General features: G+C 40.5%; 1 protein-coding gene across 4 annotated transcripts in view; it reads right to left on the bottom strand.

Annotated features, from left to right (window-relative positions):
- Positions 1-23,915, bottom strand: part of KATNIP (katanin interacting protein) — a 102,422-nt gene that overhangs the window by 63,492 nt on the left and 15,015 nt on the right. Inside the window, exons 2-4 of one of the 4 annotated variants that reach the window (XM_085892808.1) lie at positions 12,607-12,699; positions 2,552-2,682; positions 1,746-2,339 (exon numbers count right to left, since the gene is read on the bottom strand). In XM_085892808.1, the coding sequence (XP_085748934.1) occupies positions 1,746-2,325 (580 nt within the window). In that variant the 5' untranslated portion in view covers positions 2,326-2,339; positions 2,552-2,682; positions 12,607-12,699. The remainder of the gene's footprint in view (positions 1-1,745; positions 2,340-2,551; positions 2,683-12,606; positions 12,700-23,915) is intronic. The other 3 variants (XM_085892809.1, XM_085892810.1, XM_085892807.1) reach the window with 3 other exon arrangements.

Raw genomic sequence — 23,915 nt, 5'->3', positions numbered from 1 at the left:
CTTATTAATTTAATGATGCTTTCAAATCAAATTTAACTGAATATATATAAGCCTTCACAAACTACTCAAAAGTGATAAAGCTGAAAAAATGCAGATAGAATGTGAATAAGTGAGATTAACAGAGAAAATCATATGATTCTCAGTTGTATAACCATTGAAACCCTTTTCCTAATTAACCCTAAATCATTTCAGGAGCAAATTATTTGTTTGAAAGGTTAAAAAATAAGTGAAACAGGTTTCATCTGCATGTAATCAGTAAATGAACTTAAAAATTAAGCTACCCCACTAATCTAAAGAGTTTTAAGGTAAAACTCACTTAGGCAACCAACAATAGAAACATGAAGACCAAGGAGCTTTCCAAAGAAGTCAGACATAAAGTGGTGGAGAAGTACTGTTCAGGAAAGGGTTATAAGAAGATTTGAAAGTCCCTCATTATCCCAATGAGTACGGTGACGTTCATCATTAAGAAGTGGAAGACGTATCATACCACCCAGACTCTACCCAGATCAGGTCGCCCATCCAAACTCAGCAGCCATGCAAACAAGAAACTGGTTCAGGATGTCACTGTAAATCCAACAATGACAATGAAAGATCTACAAGGCTCTATGTCCAAGATGGGGGTCAGTATTCATCAATCAACAATATCCCATTCCCTTCACAAAGCTGGCTTCCATGGACAGGTGGAAAGGACGAAGCCATTACTGAAAACGACGCATCTAAAACCTTCCACGGAGTTTGTGAAAAAGCATCTTAATGATAGTGCAGACGTGTGGAGAAAAGTTTTGTGGTCAGACGAGAGAAAAATTCAACTTTTTGGTCTAAATTCAAAGTGTTACGTCTGGTGCAAGCCTAAAACTGCACATCATCACTCAACGCCATCCCTACTGCCAAGCAAGATGGTGGCAGTATCATAGTATGGGGATGATTTTCATCAGCAGGGACTGGCAAGCTTGTCAGAATAGAAGGGACAATGGATGGTGCAAAGTACAGGAGAATCATTAATGAAATCCTGCTTGAGTCGGCCATGAATGTGAAACTGGGTAGGAGATTCACATTTCAGCAGGACAACAATCCTTTGTGCTTTAGCACAAAGCTAAAGCCACACTGGAGTGGCTGAATAAAAAGAAAATAAATGTTCTTGAGTAGCCCAGTCAAAGTTCTGACTTGAATGCAATTGAACATTTATGTTGAGACTTGAAGATTGCAGTTCATCAATGAACCCCATCAAACTTGGCAGAACTGGAGGAATTTTCACATGAATAATGGGCAAATATTTCACCATATCACTGTGCAAAGCTGGTGAAGACCAACCCAAAATATAATACCTACTGGGATGCTAATGTCCACCAAGTAATGCTAGCAGAGGGGTCCCCTGCTTAACGTTCATTTTGCTAGTTTATGGTCGGGATGAGAACCCTCCTGTTATGCCTTCACTCCACCTTGATGGCCTTCACCTTATGTTATTCTGCTTTTCTCTGAGCTCTGATACATGCACAAAAATATAATTCTCCTATATTGTGGTAGATGTCGCAATAGCCCCAAAACCATCATTGTTTGATACTGCAAACAAAAAAAACTGAGAAAAAAATTGCTCGCGCGTTATCACATGTTTACATGAGACACTTCAGACATACTTTGACAACAAATGAAAATTTATTTCATTTAATGATGCACAATGGATGTCCAATGACGAATTAAAGGGCAAAAATCAAGGTGCAATCTTTTACTGTGTTAAGCAGTGTTACCTGTAGGACTTTGGTCGATATTTGTTGCAGAATTACTTCTCGTCACATTCAGCTTGAAGTCGGATGATTCCGATTGTGTAATTCGATGGCTGGCAGAGCGAGACAATCCATTTTGCAAAGGTGTGACACGAAAGCCCTTTGCTGGGGAAATTCCACTCACTGGTCGAAGATTAAGAGAGTGAGAGCGTGCACAACCCTTTGCAGGAGTCGTATGCAGTGTGGGAGTACGTCGGTCTTTAAAGACCTCCAAGTGCTTTCCTTTGCTCCTTCTCGTGAAGTCCAATGTATCGGTGCTGTTTCTACTGTTCTCTGCTTGTGGTAATGGTGGCAGGGAAGTTTGGCTGTGCCATTGCATATGAACATTGGAAAGTGGTGCCCAATTAGGCAGCAAAGATGTGAAGCTTCCTGGCCTCCTAATAGCAAACCCCCCCTCTGAGGATGTTTCTGTGAACGCATGCTTCTGTGATCTCTTCCCATCCATAGGGATATCTTGATGCATAAATCTAGTTGGGAAGGAGAAATGCTTTTCATCTGAAATGATGTTGCTCTTCTTATTCTTCTCCTTTTTAATCGATGCCATGCCTGCAAACACTCCTGTCAAACAATTTTTAGTCTTTATTCCAGTTAAATTAACCACAAAGTATGGCAGGGTACCATGCTGGGTATCATTTCAAGTTGAGTGTAGTCAGCTCAAATTGAGTGTCTTACACATGTGACTGCTAAAACAAATTGTATAAAGAAAGTTCGTGCATTCTGTACATGTGAAGAGCAGTGGATCTTAGTGTGGCAAAAATAAGATTCTGTACCTTAGTTCTTCTCGGTCATCGTCCTTTCCTTGGAACAGCAAAAAAAATTAGGCAGTCTTCTCTCTTCTTGTTCCCCTTATTTCTCTGAATTGTCACCGAATAATATCTTGCTTTTGCATCAGAAAGGAAACCTTCGAAGAAAAAGCACAAGGAAGACTAAAATTGATGCAATTCCTGGTTTGGTAATTTTAGTTATTTGATTACACTCAGTCTTTATGACATTTATTGCTTACGAGGTAATATATGTAATGCTACTATTTGGAGTAATTTCGGGGCCTAGTAATCAACATGTCACACTGGTGTTGGCTTAACAGTTCAGGTGGCTGGCTTAAAATCTTAGGGTGTTGAGTTCGAGACTGTCTTGCCAATGAAACAACACCAGGTGGTTTGACGCAGCCTGTCATCCTTCTGAAGTTGGCAAAATGAGTGCTCGCTGACTGGGGTAATAAGGTATTTGAGTTTCCTGCGTTGCAGTGGCGACCCGTCCAGGATTGTACTCCTCAGCCAATGAAGCTGCCTCGGCAGCCCCATGCACCTCATGGCGTGAAAGGAATGGCTATTATTTATTTTTTTAAATGTAGGCAGGAGGAGTGGGAGGGTGTCTAAATGAAAGGGGAAAATGATAAAAGGAAGAAAAAAGGAGGATGATAGGAGAGATATAATTGGTTCGAGAAGTGTGGGAGGAGAGGGTAAAGGAATGACTAATGTTGAGAGGAGAGAGGGGTATGATGAGTTAAGGAATAATGAAGAGTAAGCAAATAGTGGGGAGAATCTTCCTTCCACAATAAATAAACTAAATCCCTGAACTTATTAAAAAAAAACTTTATTTTAACCTCTGCCACCAAAGATGGACGGAAGTTATGCTTTCATCCCATCTGTCTGTTTGTTACTTGCAAAAATAGAGGATTTTAAAAGTACTTACAGTATAAACATTGGTTGTGTGTGTTATTCTGTCTGTCTGTTTGTTTGTAAGTCAATCGCCTCCAAGTCAAATTAAAACCGATCTTCATGAAAATTAACCAAATGGTCGAGTTGGTCATAAGGAAGATGTCCATTGATTTTGAGGTCAAAGGGTCAACAACTTTGCTCGAATTTCAAAAATCCTCAATTTTTATCGGATGGACTTCAAATTTGAAAGGGATATTAATATCAGGTCCACGGAATTCAACCACCAATTATTTTTGACGTCCAAGGTCAACATAGGCCAGGTTTCTAAAATTGTCAAATTTCATCTGATTGACTTGAAATTTGAACATGATTTGCATATTCAGTCATTGAATTCAACCAGCAATTAGTTTAAAGGTCAAATTTGTTTTAGGGATTCTGCAATTATTGTGCTCTGCACGACATTTTTCTGGTTAACCTTGCCAGAGGAGAGGACATTGCATTTGGGTCCATTTGTCTGTTTGTCTCTCTGTTTGTTTGTTAGTTGGCAATTTTTTATTTTTTTTGACAAGTACTGTATATTCGCTTCCGCTTGTTTGTCTGTCCGCTCACCTTTAATCACACACAGGTCACAATTTTAAACAGATCTTCACGAAACTTCACCAAATGGTGAAGTTGGTGGTCCAACAGAATCATATTTATTTATGAGGTCAAAAGGTCATTATAGGCCAAAGGTCAGCAATGTTTTCAAATTTCTAAAATCCTCAATTTTCATCTGATTGACTTCAAATTTGAAGAGTATTTGCATCTCAGGTCACTGAATTCAATGACCAACTATGTTTGACGTCAACATTGGCCAAATTTCTAAAATATCAATTTTCATCCGATTGACTTAAAATTTTAAGATGATTTTCACATCAGCTCACCAAATCCAACCACCAATTATTTTTTTAGGTCAACAGAACAAAAGTTCAACATAAGCCAAAGGTCAGCACCTTTGGTGGAATTTCTAAAATCTTCAATTTTCATCCCATTGTCATGAAATTCAAAGAGGATTTGCATATCAGCTCACAGAATTCAACCACCAATTATTTTTACAGTCAAATTTGTTTTATAGATTTCAGAAGTATAGTACTATGCACAACATCTTTCTTGGTACTTGGACAAAGAAGAAAAAAAATTTGACAAATGTTATTTTTTGATCACCTCCGTTTGTTTGTGTGTTTATGTGTGCTTGTTGATGTGTTTGTTTGTCCGCTCGCCTCTAGCCCAAACCACTCAAACGATCGTTCTGAAATTTTCAGGGATAAATGTCACTGACCCTGCAACAGTTCACATTGAGGTTTCATAAAATTTGGTCGAAGCAAAAGGTCTACATCGGCCAATAGGCCAGTTTGAGCCAAATTTTCTAAAATCCTCAAATTTCATCCAATTGACTTGAAATTTGAATAGGATTTGCATGTCACATCATTGAATTCAAACACCTATTACTTTTGAGCTTATCCTTGGTAAAAAGGTCAACATAGGCCATAAGGTCAACCCAAAATTGGCCAAATTTTAAAATAGTTTCTAAAATTGTTAATTTTCATCCGATTGACTTGAAATTTGAAGACAATTTGCATATCACGCCGTTGAATTCAAGCACCTATTAAATTTGAGATCAACATAGGCCAAAAGGCCGATTTGGGCTAAATTTTCTGAAATCCTCAATTTTCATCCGATTGAGTTGAAATTTGAAAAGGATTTACATTTGAGGTCACTGAATTCAACCCCCCTATTATTTTTGTGGTCACTCTTGGCGAAACGGTCAACATAGACCAAAAGGTCAACATCGGCCGAATTTCTAAAATACTCAATTTTAATCCAATTAACTTGATATTTGAAGAGCATTTGCATTTCAGGTCACTGAATTCAACCACCTATTAATTTTGAAGTAAACATAGGCCAAAAGGTCAAAATTGGCCAAAATTCCAGTTTGGGCCAAATTTTCTAAAATCCTCAATTTTCATCCGATTGACTTAAAGAGCATTTTCATATCAGGTCACTGAATTCAACTATAAATTAATTTTAAGGTCTAAAGGTCAACACAGGCCCAATTTCTAAAATTGATAGATAGGGCCAAAAACTAAATATATCACTATAATCTCAAAGAGTTGTGGATGAGTTATGACAAAATAAGGTCAGGTCAGGTCAGGTATGGGAGCATGCACCAGAACAGCGCGTCGCTGCGTCCACTTTCCGCCGGTACTCCAGGGGCCTCCGTCTGGCCATCCCCCAGGCAGATGCCTGGCCCATCCCCATCTCCTTGAGATGCCGATCAAACTGCTGCAACCACGAAGCACGTGGTCGGCCCATTGGCCTCCTCCATTCACGAGACTCATTAATTGAGAGAATCTGGTGAGCAGGATCATCGTCAGGAAAACAAGCCACATGTCCATACAGCCGCAGCTGATGCTCACGGGCTATGCAGGTAACAAATCTTATTTGAGTCTGTCTCAGCAATCGCTTGTTGGACACAAAGTCCGACCAGCGATAGCCAAGGATTCTCCGAAGAGACCTGGTACCAAAGGAATTGAAGTCTCCATCTCAGATCCTTGGTCAGAGTCCAAGTCTCACATCCATAGAGCAAGACTGGAAGCACCAAGGACCTGAAAACAAGGTGGATGAGTTGAATAGGTAACAAGAACAAGCAGATTGGATTTTGGTTCGGATACAGCCCATCAGTGGTATACAAAATGTGAACTGTTCCCCCTGGCAGAGGTATGCAATCTACCGAGTGCCTTTCTACTTTGTGCTGTTTTGCCAAGTTGTCACTCCATGAGTGATTTATCATGTGTTTGTTTGTTTGTGTGTAGGATATATCAAAAAGTTATGGATGGATTTGGATGAAACTTGGTAGATAGGTTGGGTGTGCGCTATAAATGAATTGATTCAATTTTGGTGAAAATCTGAATGTGGATCCGATAATTTTTTTAGTGATTCTTCACCATTGAGGGATAGGGCTAAACCAATATATGAAAGGATATCTCAAAATTTTGTGGATGGATTCGGACGACTCTTGGTGGACAGGTTGTGTGTGGGAGAAGGAAGAATTGATTATATTTTGGTGACGATCCAAATCCAGATCTGGATATGAGAATTATTAAAATTGTTAAAGTGATTATTCACAATGAGATATGGGCTAAATTTTCTAAAATCTATCTCCACACATGGGTGGCTTTCAAGATATGGAATAGAGACCTACTTGGTCTCAAAGTATCCATGTGTGTACGTGTGTGTGTGTGTGTGTGTGTGTGTGTGTGTGTGTGTGTGTGTGTGTGTGTGTGTGTGTGGGGTCACATATCAATGTGGTATTGAGGGCAGGGGGACGCAAATTCGCCATGTAAATGTGTATTGTGTCGCGCCGCTCCGGGTAGGGGTGGTAATCCAAGTCTCCACCATTTACAGTATAGTATTCCTTTCCCCACGTTTTCCAGCACTGTGAGGTGTTTTGATTTTTAAGCAATTGGTATGTTTTTGCTTCATGCACGTAACCCAGGTTATTTTTATTTTGGGTAGCGATTGAGGCAGCTGTCAGTTACCTATACACTGCCAAAATAAAGGTATGTCAGAAGAATGTGTTGCATGGACCAAGATCACCTGTAGGGTGGGTACTCTGCTGGGATATATAATGTCACATAAATATATGTGTATATAATATGCATAACATGTCACAAATAATATGTGTATGATCACAGATCAATATGTATGTATATTGTCTGTAAGATGGATAATAATTTGTATAAATCACAGTTGTGCATGTGTGTGTGTAAATCAAAATTCATGTACTGTATATGTCTGTGCGCCGCAACCGGTCATCATCTCCATTAGTGAGTCTCCAAGAGTGAACAGAGCCTTCCATGGTCCTGAAACATCCATCATCACCACAGCAAGGAACCACGACTCATGGACAAAGCTGTCTCCTTATCCATGTGCTGTCCAATTCCTTGGTGCTGATGCATCCACCTTCACCACAGCAAGGAACCATGACTCAAGTACCAAGTCATCTCATTATCAGTGCTGCACCCAACTAAGCCCTTCCCACTACTGAAGCATCTCTCTTCACCACAGCAAGGAACCATGACTCATGGACAAAGCTGTCTCCTTATCCCTGCTCTGCCCAACTGTGTGTGTGTCTCATAATTTTTTTATTATTAAAGCTTTTGTCATCAAATTTTAAATAACGTTTTATTATGAGAATAAGGAGAAAACAAATTAATAACTTTAAAACAGGTCAAAGGTCGTCACGTAAAATCGTTAAATATTCCTCCGATTGACCGTAAATTTAAAGAATTTGCATATTGGGTCACAAAATTGGTTCACCAATCAAAGTGAGAAGCCGATTGTCTATTTTTTATATTTTTTTTAAGATCAAAAGGTCAAAGGTCAAGATCGAATAAAATCATCAATTTTCATCCGGTTTAATTGAAATTTGAACAGGTTTTAAATATTGGATCACTGAATTGGTTTACCAAAATTAAAAATGCTAGAAGCAGATTGCCTTGTGGTAAAAATGTCAAGGTCACAAAAACACCAATTTCTATCTGACTTGAAGTTTGAGCAGGGTTTGTATATTGAGTCAATGAAGCCTTTTACTTTTGAGGTCAAAAGGTCAAGGTCACATAAAATCGTAGTTTTTGGGGGTTTTTTTCAGCTGTTTTCATCACGTTAAGCATTCAGAAGTAGTCCAAATACAAAGCAGATGTGGACAGGCTTTACATTTTCAGATGCTTTCTTGTTGAGTTGCACTGATGGTAACTATGCCCACAGAGTTGCTACAGCTGTGTCCAAAAAGCTGAATCCAATGATAATTGAGGTAACACCGGTCAACAAGCAAATTATGAAACTAAAGATTAATTACTCTTTGGGTGTTGCTTCCCTGGTCTCTGTATATACTTCGACTGAGTCGAGTGATCTCACCGTGAAGGACGCATTCAATGCCACACTCGAGTCTGTGGTTGATCAGTGATCCAAGCGAGATACTTTTTTCGTCTTGGAGGATTTCAATGCATCGACTGGAACTGATAGGGATGCTTATGAGACATATGTTGGTCCCCCTGGGTCTGGAAATGTGAACCAGAATAGCACTATGTTTCTTGACTTTGCAAGAAGTCATGGACTTAGGGTGACTAGTTCATGGTTTCAGCACCAACAGGCTCATCAGTGGACTTGGTATTCCAATGCCAGTGGTGTGGCAAATGAGATTGACAATGTGCTCATTGATGGTCACTGGAGGATGATTCAGAACTGCAGGGTCTTCCAGAGTGCTCAGTTCCTCAATAGTGACCATAGCCTTGTGGTCGCAACTCTGTAGTTGAAGATTCAATCCAGGAGAATGGTACAATCTCAATCTACGCTGGATGATGGCAAGCTCAAGGATGAGAGGGTAGATGAGGAGTTTTCAAACGGGCTGAGTGGAGATTTGGGGGGTCTGGTTGCTTTGGGGAATCCTGAGGAGTTGTGAAGTGCTTTCAAGACCACCATCCTTGATATGGCTGGTGGATATCTTGGGACTCACCGTAGGGCGAAGAATAATTTTGTCTCTCAAGGGACACTGGATACCATTGACCAGAGTCACAGGGACATGCTTAATGGCAGAGTTCAGCTGTTCAGGGAGTTGAGGTGTAAAACTATATGTGCACTGAGGGTGGACAAGGAGGCCTATGTGCGAGGAATCTGAGGGGCTCGAGCATCACCTCTGGTCAGGTGATTCTCGTCCTGCTTACATGGGAATTCGCGCATTGCATTCCTCCAAGCCCATCCCTCGGTGAACTGCAGTTAGAGCGGAGGGTGGTAGGCTCTTGACAGAGGAGTCCGAAGTGAAGGCCTGGTGGGCTGGTTACTTTGAGGGGCTGTACCAGGCTGATCCACCAGCTGTTGAGTTGGATGTCAGGGGTGATACTATCCCTATTGATGACCCTCCAATCAACTGTGATCCACCTTCATTTGTGGAAATGCAGGGTGCGGTGAACTGGTTGAAATGGGGTAAAGCTCCTGGAATTTGTGGCATTAATGCTGAACTTCTCAAGGCTGGTGGAAATGCTGTACTCATGTTGTTGCAAACAGTTTCGTGCTCTGCCTGAGACACAGGCATCATCCCAACTGACTGGAAGAGGGGCCTTGTTATCCTTCTTTGGAAAGGGAAAGGTGATCGCCAGGAATGCAACGACGACGGAGGGGTGACACTGCTCTCAGTGCTAGGCAATGTCTTTGCTCAGATAATTCTTGATGGGGTTCGCCAACATCTGCTTGAGTACCAGCATCCAGAGCAGTCAGGCTTTACACCAAAGAGGTCAACGATTGACCATATCCTTGCCCTTCGGTTCCTCACCGAATGCAGACGAGAGTTTTGGCAGGGGCTGCTTGCAACCTATGTTGATCTCTGTAAAGAGTTCGATTCGGTAAATCGGGATGCCCTCTGGAGGATTCTTGGTCTTTGTGGGGTGCCAGCAAAACTCATAGATCTGAGATCTGATCAATACTCTGGAACTGCGAGTGCTGTGAGATGTGGTGGTACCATCTCTGACTTATTTCCAGTTGTTACTGGAGTTACTCGGGTGTGTGTGTAATGAGTCCCATGCTTTTCATCACTTGTATGGACTTGGTTATGGGGAGGTTGTTGGAGAGATCAAGTTACGGAGCATCGTTTGCAAATGTCAATATCTCTGACTTGATTTCGCAGATGATGCAGTCTCTGGGTATCCTTTTGGGGACCCTCGAGGTGCTGATTGAGGAGTCGGAGCCACTGGGATTACAAGTTTCTTGAATCAAAATGAAGATCCAGGCTTTCAATGACATCTTGGATGCTGCTGTCTTGTCTCGACCTGTTTGTGATGAGGATGTGGAGATCATGGTGAGATTCACTTACCTTGGCAATGATATTCATATGTCTCTGGTGCTTGTGAGCCAGAGGTCAATAGATGTCTGATTTGGGCCTGGGGAGTCACGGATTCACTGGATAATGCGGTGTGGAACTGTCGCTACCTGTTCAAGAGGATGAAAGCCTGAGGCTTCAGGTTCTTGGCACTTCCAGTGTGTCTTCAGGTCCTTGCTTTACGGATGTGAGACTTGGACTCTGACCAGTGATCTGAGATGGAGACTCAATTCCTTTGGTACCAGGTCTCTTCGGAAAATCTTAGGTGATTGCTGATCAGACTTTGCGTGCAACGAGCAGTTGATGAGAGAGACTAAAATGAGATTTGTTACCCGCATTGTCCATGAGCATCAGCTGCTGCTGTATGGACATGTAGCTCGTTTTCGTGATACTGATCCTGCTCACCAGATTCTCTCAGCGAGGGAGCCTCGTGAGTGGAGGAGGCCAATGGGCCGACCATGTTCCTCGTGGTTGCAGCAGGTTGATCGGCATCTCAAGGAGATGGGGATGAGCCAGGCATCTGCCTGGGGGATAGCCAGACAGGCTCCTGGAGTACCAGTAGAAAGTGGATGCAGTGATGCTGCTCTGACTTGACCTAGACTTGACTTGAAACCTCGGGAGTTGGGCAGAGTTGCCATTTGCCAGGTGTATAATAAATTCAATATTTACTGTTTTATACTTTTATTTTAATCACAAAAGAATTATGATTGATAATTGTAAAAATGGTCAAATACCATATGTAATAATTAATGAGTTTTTACATCCCAGGTAAGCATGATTCTGTCATGCCACGATATTTTGTCATTGTGATATTTTTATGCTTGAATATTAAAAGTTACACTGGCTTTTGGGGGGCATTTGCCCCCCCCTTGACCCCATGTGACCCTCGTGAAGTGGGGGAGAAAGTCTCGCACCAGGGACGCACACAGTCGTAGGTAGCTATTTAAGTCAGTCGCAAAGAGGAGTCGAGAGGCCGAGTCAGCATCAAAACCACACACAGACACCAAGAAAATGAGTTTACCAGCACACACCGACACAGAGAAAGAGGCCCAAGGAAAGTCCATTTTAGGGAGTTGGTGCGAATCAGGGTCCCATATGGAGTGATCGAGTCAGTGCCTGGACATCCGGGAAGGAGAGAAGTGGCAAGTGTCCTAAATGCAGCACTGTTGCAAAACCTGACCTTCATGCCCACGTTGGGCATCCCGACATGCCGTAAAAGGAAGGACTGACAAAACCTCTTCCTCATCCATCCTGTGTTTTCGTTGTCTGTCCTGTGTCCCTGAACAAGTTTATTTCAAGGTTTAGGCACAGAAACCGTTTTTGTCTATTTAAGCATGCCATTGGGTTTCCATATTTCCTTTATTCATTGCATTCCTTACTTTGTGCCCTTTTTGGTGATTGCTTATTAAACCTGTTGTGCTTTAAAGCATTATCGCGGTGCATTTTGAGCTCTGGAGTCACCCTCGAGCTTCACCAAATTCTCCTGTAAAACTGAATGTGCATGCCAAAACCAGCACATGGCCAAACTAATTGATCATAATCAAACGAAAGACCAAATATTGCATTGGAGTGATCAGAAGGATTCCGAAAAGCAAAGATAGATTAATCAGGAGTAACCTGCGCAGGATTCAGGATTCAGATGCTACTCTTCTCCCCTCAAACCCTCAGGTGCAGCCAAGTGAGCATTATTTTTTTTTAAACTTTTTGTAAGGATTCACTGCTTTGCAGACAGACAGACAGACAGACAGATAAATAAAAGGAAACTACGAGTAGAGAAGGGAAGAAAAAAAAGGAAGAAATAGCACGAATAAAGAGAAATGTGAAAGACGAAAGAGAGATGTAAAAGAGAAAGGAACAAAGATCAAATATGTCAAGGAGAAAATCAAGAAATAGCACTGCGTTGGCACGCAGTAACTGTGCAGAATGCTTCCACGCAACGTTTTGGGATTTAATCTTTCGCAGCCTTGGGTCACCAGCAAAGGAGACTGATGTCATTCCAACACACACACTCACACACACACACACACACACACACACACACACACACACACACACACACACACACACACACACACACACACACACACACACACACACACACACACACACACACACACACACACACACACTAAAAAAACGTTTTTTTAATCTGAAAGGGGATTTGTATTCCAAAAAGTATGGAAATAACATAGCGATCGTCATAATAAACTATCTAAACTATATATGGATTTGACCAGGGAAACATAAAAACACACACCTCGATTCATGGACTGGCTGTATAAATCACAACAAGAAACTCCTCACCATCCACAAAATATTCCACAAAAATCAGTGCATCTTGAAACTGTACCTGCCAAGATGAGAAGGAGGTATTGGCATGATGGAACTCAACCAAGTGCACAGAGTGAAAACAATTGCATTGACTGGGTACTTGAAAATTTCAACAGGCCACCGAATCCAATTTGCATGGAAACATGAAGACAACAAATGAGTGAAAGTATTCGAACCTACCTCGCAATTTTTTTCAAAAGACAGGTGCAAATGGAAGATATCACACATGAAACCAAAACAGCAACAAATACAGCTCCAATGACAGCAAAAAAAAGACAAAATAAAAATATAAAACAAAATATCAACAGATATACACTGACAACTGGAAGAATGATAAAAGAGCAGGAATATATATATATATATATATATATATATATATATATATATATATATATATATATATATATATATATATATACACACATACACATATACACATACACATATACATATGTGAAAGAGTTGGACAGACAGGGCACAGACAAAGATGGATCATTGGAATGTCTACGAAAATGTCAGCTCAACTAGGATGGAGAATAAATCATAATATAGGCCGAAGACCAAGGACACTATATTAATGGCTTAAATAAAATGACAGGACTGAGCCAATCGACAGGTGTAGATTTTGCAAGGTGGAAACAGAAAGCACAAGTCACCTACTGTGAGGATGTAAAAACACATGTCAGAACAGCTATATGCACAAAGGCACAACAAAGTATGTAGAGTAATCCACTGGCACATCTACAAATAATTCAATGTCACAGTTCCAGAAAACTCATGAAAACACAAACCAAAAGCAATCACTGAATACAAGGAATTAATGGGTCATTCCATGTCAAATAATCAAAGAATCTGCCGTCATCTCTCAGATTTTTGTAAAACTTTGGGAACCAATTGGGACCCATGAAAAACGGCAAGAACTCAAATATTTTTGCTAACAGCCTCTTAATTAGTGAGATACAGACTAACGAACTTTGGACTAATTAGCACGACGTCTCAAATTCAAATGGCCATATCTCTAAAAGTATAACACCTAGAGAGCTGGTTTTGGTGTCATTTTAAAGGTATTTTTATGCCCCATGAAATTGTCTGGGCAACATTTTCCTATCTCCAACCACAAAAAAAGTTATCACAAAATATAAACTTCAATCGTGAATCCCCCAAAAAAGTATCCTTCAAATTTCCTCAAATTCATCCCAGAGGTACCTTATGATGTCAAGAAGCTTCCACATAAATTTTGTGATGGGCACTGCAATAGTTTCTGAGATATGAGCAATAACGTACATGTACGTATGGCATATAGTTTCGAAAATCAGCATTTGTAATGTATTATACAATCAATAAGTGAGTTCAAGTACACAGTGTTCACTAACCTGACTTAGGCTTGCAATTTCCTCTTCAATGCAGCAACAGCAGCACTTGTTTCTTCCCCTCAGGCCCAGTTGAAAATGAAAGTATATGATACTTAAAAGCAATTGATGGTCGTTCCCTGTGTTCCCCGTCATGGCTAGGTGAGAATGATTGCATAATACATTACAAATGCTGATTTTCGAACCTACATGCCATACGTACATGTACATGATTGCTCATATCTCAGAAACTATTGGAGTGCCCATCACAAACTTATGTGGAAGCTTCTTGACATCATAAGGTACCTCATGGGATGAATTTGAGGAAATTTGAAGGATACATTTTTTGGGGATTCACGATTGAAGTTTATATTTTGTGATAACTTTTTTGTGGTTGGAGGTAGGAAAATGTTGCCCAGACAAATTCATAGGGCATGAAAATACCTTTAAAATGACACCAAAACCAGCTCTCTCGGTGTTATACTTTTAGAGATATGGCCATTTGAATTCGCGACGTCGTGCTAATTAGTCCAAAGTTCGTTAGTCTGTATCTCACTAATTAAGAGGCTGTTAGAAAAAAATTTTGAGTTCTTGCCATTTTTCATGGGTCCCAATTGGTTCCCAAAGTTTTACAAAAATCTGAGAGATGACGGCAGATTATTTGATGATTTGACATGGAATGACCCTAATTTCCATGTACAACCTAATGAATCAATCGAGCGTGAACATGGAAAACAAAGCATTGTGACTGGATATTGTACTGAGGTATAGAAAAAGAAAAGAAGGTATTGCGAATTGAGGTGTCGGGACCCAGCAGGGATTATGGCCTAAACAATTCAGTAATCAAGAAAATGACCAAATAACAAGACCTCAAAAATGAAGTGAAAAGATCTTTAAAGCTGAAGAAGTTAAAATTGCACCAATGATAAATGTAGCAACGGAAATAACAAAAAATAACCCCAGGGAGGTCTTAAAAAATGTCGCTGGGAATATTACTTCAAACGAACTGCAGTTGGATGCTGTCCGGGGCTCTGTGACGATCCTCAGAGAGCCCTCAGCACAAAACTTTGAGAATAAGAAAACTTCACAACTTGGTGCACGAATCACGTTCCCTTTCTGAAATGAAGGTGGATACTTTGAGACCTGGGAGGACTTCTTTTCACCTACTGAAACCCACAAATTTAGATACCAACCAGTGAGTGACACACACACACACTAATCAAGCTGTTTGAGAAAGCCATGGATGTATGGAACACCACACTAACCTGGCAGCACTCGGAAGGAAAGACCAAAATATCTGGAGTGAAGATACGACGCGGGATCTTACAAGGATACAGCCTTTCCCCAATCCTGTTTTCCCCAATCCCCAATCCTGTTGCCTGGCTCTGGATCCACCACGTAACCTCATAAATGAGCAATCACACGGATATACCCGAACAACCGATTGTTGTTCATCCGATTGACCTGAGCTTTCATCAAGATTGTCAATTTGAATCTAATGAAATGGACAATTTGATGCATCCATGGCAACCTTTGGAGAGGGGGGTGGATTTTGCAAGCATCGTGCTTTGCACGACGTCTTTTTCTTTGTTTTTTTATTATTAAATAAAGCTCACTTTCTGTTACCTGGATGGGTTTGAGGGTAGAGGTGTAGCAGCTGAAATGCAAATCCTATCCCAGTTCCCCCAAATGACTTCATCTTTGGTTTTTGCTTCTTTGATTACTCCAATGCAGAACTGTACCTATTTGGTCTTCCATTTGATTTGAATTGAATTTATTTTAATCCAATTTAAATTCAATGGAATAATAATAAACATCATGGGTCAGGGTCAAGTGCCCAATCAAAGCGGGGTTGCATGAAAGCGGGACGTCTTGGTACCCGGTCATCACTGCCAGTTCTAATTATGTCTCTTATTAATTACGTAACACACCAGTACACAAATGCCACGCCACACAAAAAAAGTCCTTGCGAGAGTCTGCAATCTCTGATAGCTCTTTTTCTTGTTATTACTTGTTTTTGGACTGAAAAAAAAAGTATTTACATTTTTACTCACCAACTTTATTTCGTGCTTGTTGCACTTCAATGATGACAAGTCGATGACAAACTGCATAGCTGTGTGTGCAAGAATGCCTGCCCGCCTGCCTGCAATCTTTATGGAGAAAAGAAAGTTCCTGCACTCTATGCACGTGCCGTGATACCTGTGATAATTATCACATTTACACGATCATAATTATCTTATATCTGGCAATAAAGGTTGCCAGACTGCTCACGTAACACTCCACTCTGAACCACACCTGTCTTTAAAAGTGTTTTTCTGTTATCCTTAATTTCTGTTATCCCAAATTAACCATAATATATAAATGTTGTCATTAACGACACCAATTTAGGTGTGTCAGCCCTTGGGCAATTGTCAACAAGCCCCAGTCCCCGCCAGGCTGTTCAACAGGTGTGGTCCCATCCATCCATCGTTTCACTTCATATTACTGGGCCTAGTTATGCAGTTATGCCGACGTTTCGTGGAATCTTTTCAAGTTATGAACATTTTGAGTGGTCACAGACCTTCCCACTATAAAATGGAGTAGAACTCTGTTTAAACCAAGTCCTTATATCTTAAACCAAGTTTGTGTTAGGCTGTCTGAAAAGAAGAAGAATAAAAAAAGAAGCATGAAAAAGAAGAATTACAAACGGGCTATTTTGGGTCGGTCAGTTTTGTAGCTCAACGATGTTGTCCAAACGTTTGTGAGTGTTATTGGATGTGAAATCCTGCACAGGCAACTGGAGGTACTTTATAGTTTTAAAAGTTTGTCTCTTAGTGCATTTATTTTGAGGATTTGTGTTGTGTTAAACCTTTGGAGTATCCATGCCATTTCGACATAGAAGTCTTGCAACTTCCTGATTGATAATTATCCGTTGATTGCAGTCATATCCAAAACACGTTCTTTATTACCATTGCTTTCACAAATCTTTTGTTAAGGCTTGTGAGCTTCTGCATAATCGTGTCTATCACAATATATTTCCAATCTATCCTGTGGGTAAAATGTACCATATAAACAGACTCTAAGTTGTTTGGCTTTGGCATTATCAATCAGTGCATTATTAGCTCCCCTGGACTTTTGTCTGTTGAGCTTATGCAATAGAGCAGTGGCCATAGGTAAGTGAGTCACAGCGAGTCTTTAAACACTTCAGTCATCATCGCTTGAACCAAATACATGATTTTGATGAAATTTGGCCAAAATCTTCACATTTGATGCCTCACGAAGGTGTATTGACTGCATCAAAATCTGCACTCATTAAGGGCCCTGTCACAACTTGACGTTTTAGCCAGCGTATGGCAAGGTATCAAAATGTATGTAAAACGCTGGCGTACGCTGAACTATTGATGTTTTTTTTAAGTTTTGGGCGTATAATGACGTGTTGGACGTATGCATAACGTATTAGTAACGTACACAGAACGTTTCAATCACATATAGATAACATACCAACGAATGCTGAGCGTGTTGTCGGCGTTCACAACCTATGCCCAACGATAGTCTAACTTATGCATAGCGCGGCAGCGTATCGCCGACGATCATGTGGCGTAGGCTATTAATAGGCTGCGGCTCGACGATTCAAATCATAACCGCACTAGACATTGAAGTGTGAAACCGCTGTCATACCTTGACGTTTTAGGCAGCGTATGCCGACGTATGAAAAATTTGCCAAACCAAGCTGGCACACGTCGAATACGTTATGGGTAAGTTTTGTATACGTTAAGAGCACGCTGGCATACGTCGTAGTATGCTGGCAGACATCGTAGTACACTGGCATACGTCGTCATACGCCGAGTACGTTGAGAAATTTTCAGCATGTTGAAAATTTTCGAGGTACTCGGCATATGACACACGTTCCGCATATGCTGGCATATGTTGTAGGCACGTTACGTGATCGTTGTCACACGTCGACACACGTTACTTGTACGTTACTCATAAGTCGAAACACGTCGACGTAATGGTTAGCGTCAGTGTTCCAGACACCCTGGTTTTTATTTTATTTTATTTTTTTCTTCGGTATGACGGTGATGTTGACACTTCGATTTCTAATGTGGTTATGATTTAAATCGTTGAGGCAGCCTATTAATGATATTATATTATAACCGCACTAGAAATCGAAGTGTCAACATCACCGTCATACCAAAGAAAAAAAAAAACCAGGGAGTCTGGAACACTGATGCTAAACATTACCTTGACGTGTTTCGACTCATGAGTAACGTACAAGTAACGTGTGTCAATGATCACGTAACGTGCCTACAACTTATGGCCAAGCGTATGCGGAACGTGCGAGTCATACGCTGGCATACGTCGAAAAATTAAGCATGGAAAATTTGTCTAACACCTCGGCGTACTACGACGTATGCCAGCGTACTACGGAAAAAAAAACCAGCGTACTACGACGTATGCCAGCATGCTCTTAATGTATACAAACTTACCCATAACGTATTCGATGTGTGTCAGCGTTTTAGCCAAATTTTGCATACGTCAGGCATACGCTGGCTAAATCGTCAAGGTGTGACAGGGCCTTAAGGGAGTGTATGGGGGTTTTTTGACCCCCCCAAAATCGGAATTTGCTCTCTTCTCCGAAACTACACACACAATTTCGATAAACCTCGACCGCAACCTTCAGCTGTGAAGTACCAAAGTTTGTTCACCACAAAAAAAATTATAATCACGATCTGTGGGAGTTTGTGGGGGGTTTGGGTGACTTGCTCTTGGTCCAGGTAATTTTCAAGAACCACAGTCTTATTTTTTTTTTTCAATCAGTCACTACCTCCATCTGTTTTATTTAAAATGAGCCATAAATATTGTGGCTTTACTTCAACAACTCTCAGATGCCACACATAGCTGACACTGTTAATCAAAATATACCTTTAATTGGAACTGCTACATTCATACTAACATGGAATAGGCAAAGCCAAGAAGCGAACATCGAATTCTTCTTTCATTCGCTTCTGACTTTACATAAAATTTGTTCACAACTGTATACTTGCCAACTATACCGTGGTACATATAAGCGCCGCACAGCTGATGATTTTGACGCAATTTCCGGTTACTTCGGCCTGGATTCGGGATCAGCGAACAAATAATGTAAATCACGATTAAAAAATATTTTTTGATGATGTGGGAGTTTTCTTTATTAATATTAACTTTGGGAAAAAAAATAATTGAATAAATAAACAATCACTTCTGGTCAAGAATAAAAGAAAATATAAGTTCCGGAAAGAGTTTCAAAATCACTCCCGGTAATGTTAAATACAAAATAAACACTTCCTGTCATGAAAAAAAAAATCACTTTCGGAAGGATAAAATTAACTTTGGGAAAAAAATTATTGAATAAATAAATAAACACTTCCGGTCATGATCTCGCGGCATGCATCATTCCCCATGACAAAAACCGGAAACAAAAAAAAAAAACCAGAAACAAAACAAAAACGGAAGCAAAAGGGTCATAGCCAATGACACGAATTCACAATTGCCAGGGTATTGTGTTGTTTTTGTTGTTTCCTAGTCTCTCATGTGCACGCGTTAAGTAATATTCACAAGATAGAAATAAAACCCAATTGTGTTTATACACCGCACAGCGTTTAACAACAACCGGAAGCAAAAGGTGATAGCAAACAACACGGATTCCAAATAGCCAGGGGTATTGTGTTGTTGTTGTTGTTTCCTATTCTCTCACGAGCACGCGTTAAGTATGAAGCTCACTGCGTTCGCTATTACTCATTTTCATACCAGCACTATACATCCCTTTCCTTTCACCTTTGACCGTACATCACCATAGCTATAGCCTTTGACCTTGTCCTTCGGCCATAGCCTTGTGTTTGTTCTGATTGCCATTTCGGAAATTAAACCTTTTTTTTCTTTGGTTTGATCTTGTAATCAATTATAATTGAATATCAAGTAGACTATATTTAATAAAACCTGAAACAGCTCCTTTACCCAATCTATCACAAAATAAACATCGTGTAAACTTCATCATTTAAGTAGTTGCATACACATGATCAACTGATTCAACTTCATGAGTTCCAATGTGCAAGCGAGCACTGTCACACATTGTCCAGAATAAATCATTTACTCGTGTGGCATTTGTGTTATTAGCCGCCTTAGTAAATTTAAAGAGAAAAGGTGAAAGAGAAGAAAGAACTCGAAGAAAGAGAGAAAAGGAGAAAATGTCATATTTTTGGGCTTACCAGAATCTGATAGCCAAATTCCAAAATCCTAGACAAAGGATGATGCAGATAAAGTGAACTCAATTTTGAAGAATGACTTGGATTAAAAAAAAGGCTTGGTTAAAAAAAAAGAAAGTTGATGCTGCCAGCTCCAAACCACTGAAAGTTGTCATGAGGCAAGCTGATACACGAGATGAAGTGTTGCAGAAAGTCAGAAGTATCGGCAGCAGCAACAGGGATAAATCAGTACAGATATCTGGAGACTGAACAAAAGGAGAAAGAGATGATTACAGAAAGTTATGTAAGGAACTGCAGGAGATAAAGGAGAATGGTGAGGATGACATTTTTATTCGGAATGGATGGATAACACAGGGAAATTTTCATCCCCATGAAGGAACCACCGAGAAGAGAACTACAGAAGGAATGCACACACACACCAGCACAGCACGCACCAACACATTGAAACACCAAGTGATGCACAAAGTGAATTACTAAGTGTATCTGTTGAAGTACCATGAAATGAACAAGATAGTGATGTTAAATATTTGCAAACTGAACGTAATACAATGTCTAACCTCATGTTTTTTTTCTACACAAACTGTGACATGCTTTAGAATAAAACAGGTGAACTCAAAACTAGACTGGAGATACAGAAACGAGATATAGTAGCACTAACTGAGATTTAGCCGAAGGGAAACAAGTAGAACCTTGTGAACCCCAGATAGAAGTGTACCAGAGGTTTCTACCAGATGAAGGATGTGTTGTGAAATGAGGAGTGGTGATTTACCTGAAACGAGGCATCTCAGGATCGTTAACAAATCTGGATGAGGGGAAGTTTGAAGAGTCAGTATATGGATCCAGATCAGGAAAGGAGAGACTATGATTCTGTTTGGCTGGGTGTACAGGAGTCCAACACGCAATTAGGCCAATAATAAAGAACTGTGTACACTGTTTTAGAAAGCAAGCAGACTCAACTACAGAGAGTTAATTGTAGTTGGAGACCATCTACAGAGAGATAAACTGGCAACTGAATAACATCAGTGGAACTGATTCTTATACAAGTCATTCTTTCTTTGACTGTGTAAGTGACGTATTTCTTCATCAACACTTACATGAACCAACACGATGTAGAGATTGACAAACTCCCAGCCTCTTGGACTTGGTGTTGACTAATAAGGAAGAGGTAATATCCGAGATGAAAATTGGTCCACCCTTGGGCAAGAGTGATCACGTGACATAATTATTTCAGATGAGAGTCGAATCACAGAATGAGGAGGAGGTACTAACCAGGAACTATGACCAAGCAGATTACGACAAGATGAGATGAAAGTTGAGAGAGGTTGACTGGGAGCAAGAACTACGAGATTCTGCTGGAACAGAGGCAGAGGGTATATCTGATGGTACCGTTCACAATTGTATAGAGGACTGTATCCGCTTGAGAAAGAAGATGACTAGGAAATAGCCACAGTGGATGAGCAAAGCAGGTCTTGAGCCAGTGAAGGAGAAACGAAGGTTCTGGGACAGATATCTAAATCGCAGAAACAAGGAAAGCAAAGATGGATGGATGGACTACACAAAAGCTAGAAACATAGCAAACTCAACAATCAAATAGACTGAAGCAGAATTTCAGAATTAGTGAGCAGAGGAGGTCGAAATCAATGATAAGAACTTTTGGAAATATGTGGAGACAATCCAAGGCTAAGACAGGAGTTACTGACTTGCAAACATCGAATGGAGTCTGGGCAAGGAGCGATGCAGAGAAGGCAGGAACTCTCAAGACATACTTTGGGAGTGTTTATTCACAAGAGGATGTGTCAACAATGCCCAGCCAGGAATTGAGATCAGAAGCCACCACATCTGACGTAGAATGTACTTCACATCGACTGCCTTCTTGCACATATAAATATCAATAAATCAACAAGTCTCCAGGACCAGATGGGATAGACTCACATGTTCTATGAGAAACCCATGACGAAATTGGATTTGTGAACCTCTTCTGATGATCTTCACCAAACTCTTGAGGGAGGGAGGTGTACCAAAGTCATTGAAACAAGCTACTGTAGCACCAATTTTCAAGAAGGGTAAGAAGTCTAATCCAGCTAACTATAGACCAGTAAGTCTGACTTCCGTGGTGTGCAAGTTAATAAAGAAGATCATTAGAAAAGCCCTGATCCAACACATGGACAAAAACGATTTACTAAGTGCACAGCAGCATGGATTTTGCAGTGGAGGTTCGAGTGCAACCCAACTACTGGAGGTTCTTGAGGAATGGACAAGAGATATTGACAGGGGACACAATATTGACTCCATGTACTCAGATCATTGAAAGGCCTTCGACAGTGTGCCATACTAGCACCTTCTTCATAATCTTGAGTAGTATGGAACTGAGGGATGTCTACTAAATTGGAAAGATGAGTACTTGACTGGATGATCACAAAAAGTTGATGTGAGAGGAACGTTTTCGCACAGTGTGGATGTGCTGAGCGGCATTCTGCAAGGAAGTGTAACTGCGACCAGTATTGCTCATCCTCTTCATCAACGATCTCCCAAAGGATGTTGACTCAAATCTGAAGCTCTTTGCCGATGAGACTAAGCTATACAGAGTTGGTTGACTGTCAAGATGATGCTGAAGCCCTTCAAAGAGATGTACATGCTGTCACTGAATGGTCTTGGAAGTGGCAACTACCATTCACTGAAGAGAAATGTAAAGTAGTCCACTCTGGGAGGAAAAAAATCAGAGAGACACATACACAATGTCAAATGATTCAGGGCAGAGGGAAATCAAGGAGGGGAAAGAGGGGGAAAAAAAACCTTGGCATTATATTTGATACAAGTCTAACCTTCAGTACTCAAGCTGCTGATGCTGCCAAGAGAGCCGACACGAAGCTGGGAATCATTAAAAGATCCTTCTCAGCTCTAAAACAGAAAGGAATTCTTCAACTTTATGAAACCATTGTGAGGCCTACAAGAGAATACTGTAACTCTGTATGGCACCCCACACACACAGGAAAGATGAGGACCTGATGGAGAAAGTATAACAGAGCTACCACACCAATATCTGATGTATGACATCGAGAATACCCAGACAGACTGATAGATCTGAAATTACCAACGCTAGCCAAGAAAATACAAAGGGCAGAACTCATCCAGGTCTTCAAAATTCCAAGGAGTTGATAACCGAGAGGCCATGGAATTCTTCGAGATGGATGAGGGGGCGAGAACCAGAGGTCACAGACTGAAAATTAGGAAATACCACTGAAAAGGGAGCACAGAAACAACAACTACATGTTATAAAATATCCCTTTTTGCATGTTTTACTTCATTTTATATCATCAGTGATTCTCACAGATAGGTAAGCATCACAAATATTTAAGCAAAAAGACAAATAAAACAAAAGGAAAGTAAAGAGAATGGTGAAACCAGGGTGCGTTCCATCACCAAGCAGCTTGTAGAGTGGTCGCCAAGCATCTTAAGCACTTTAGCAAGCACTTCAACGAAACGGTTGATAAGGAACGACTGGCTTGCAAGCAATACTGATTGGTAATGGGACTCATCAGCAAAACCAAAAACCGCGAATTTTTTAACATCTTCAGATTTCACTCCAAGTTTCGACAGTTATTTCTCGCCCACCAGATCCGATCCTCAAAGCCGAAATTACATTTCGATGATATATACTTTAATTA

The sequence above is a fragment of the Eptatretus burgeri genome, chromosome 8, assembly GCF_056783735.1.
Source record: "Eptatretus burgeri isolate ZD-2024b chromosome 8, Ebu_testis_v1, whole genome shotgun sequence".
Classification (NCBI taxonomy): Eukaryota; Metazoa; Chordata; class Myxini; order Myxiniformes; family Myxinidae; genus Eptatretus; species Eptatretus burgeri.
This window is presented reverse-complemented; position numbering and strand designations above follow the sequence as displayed.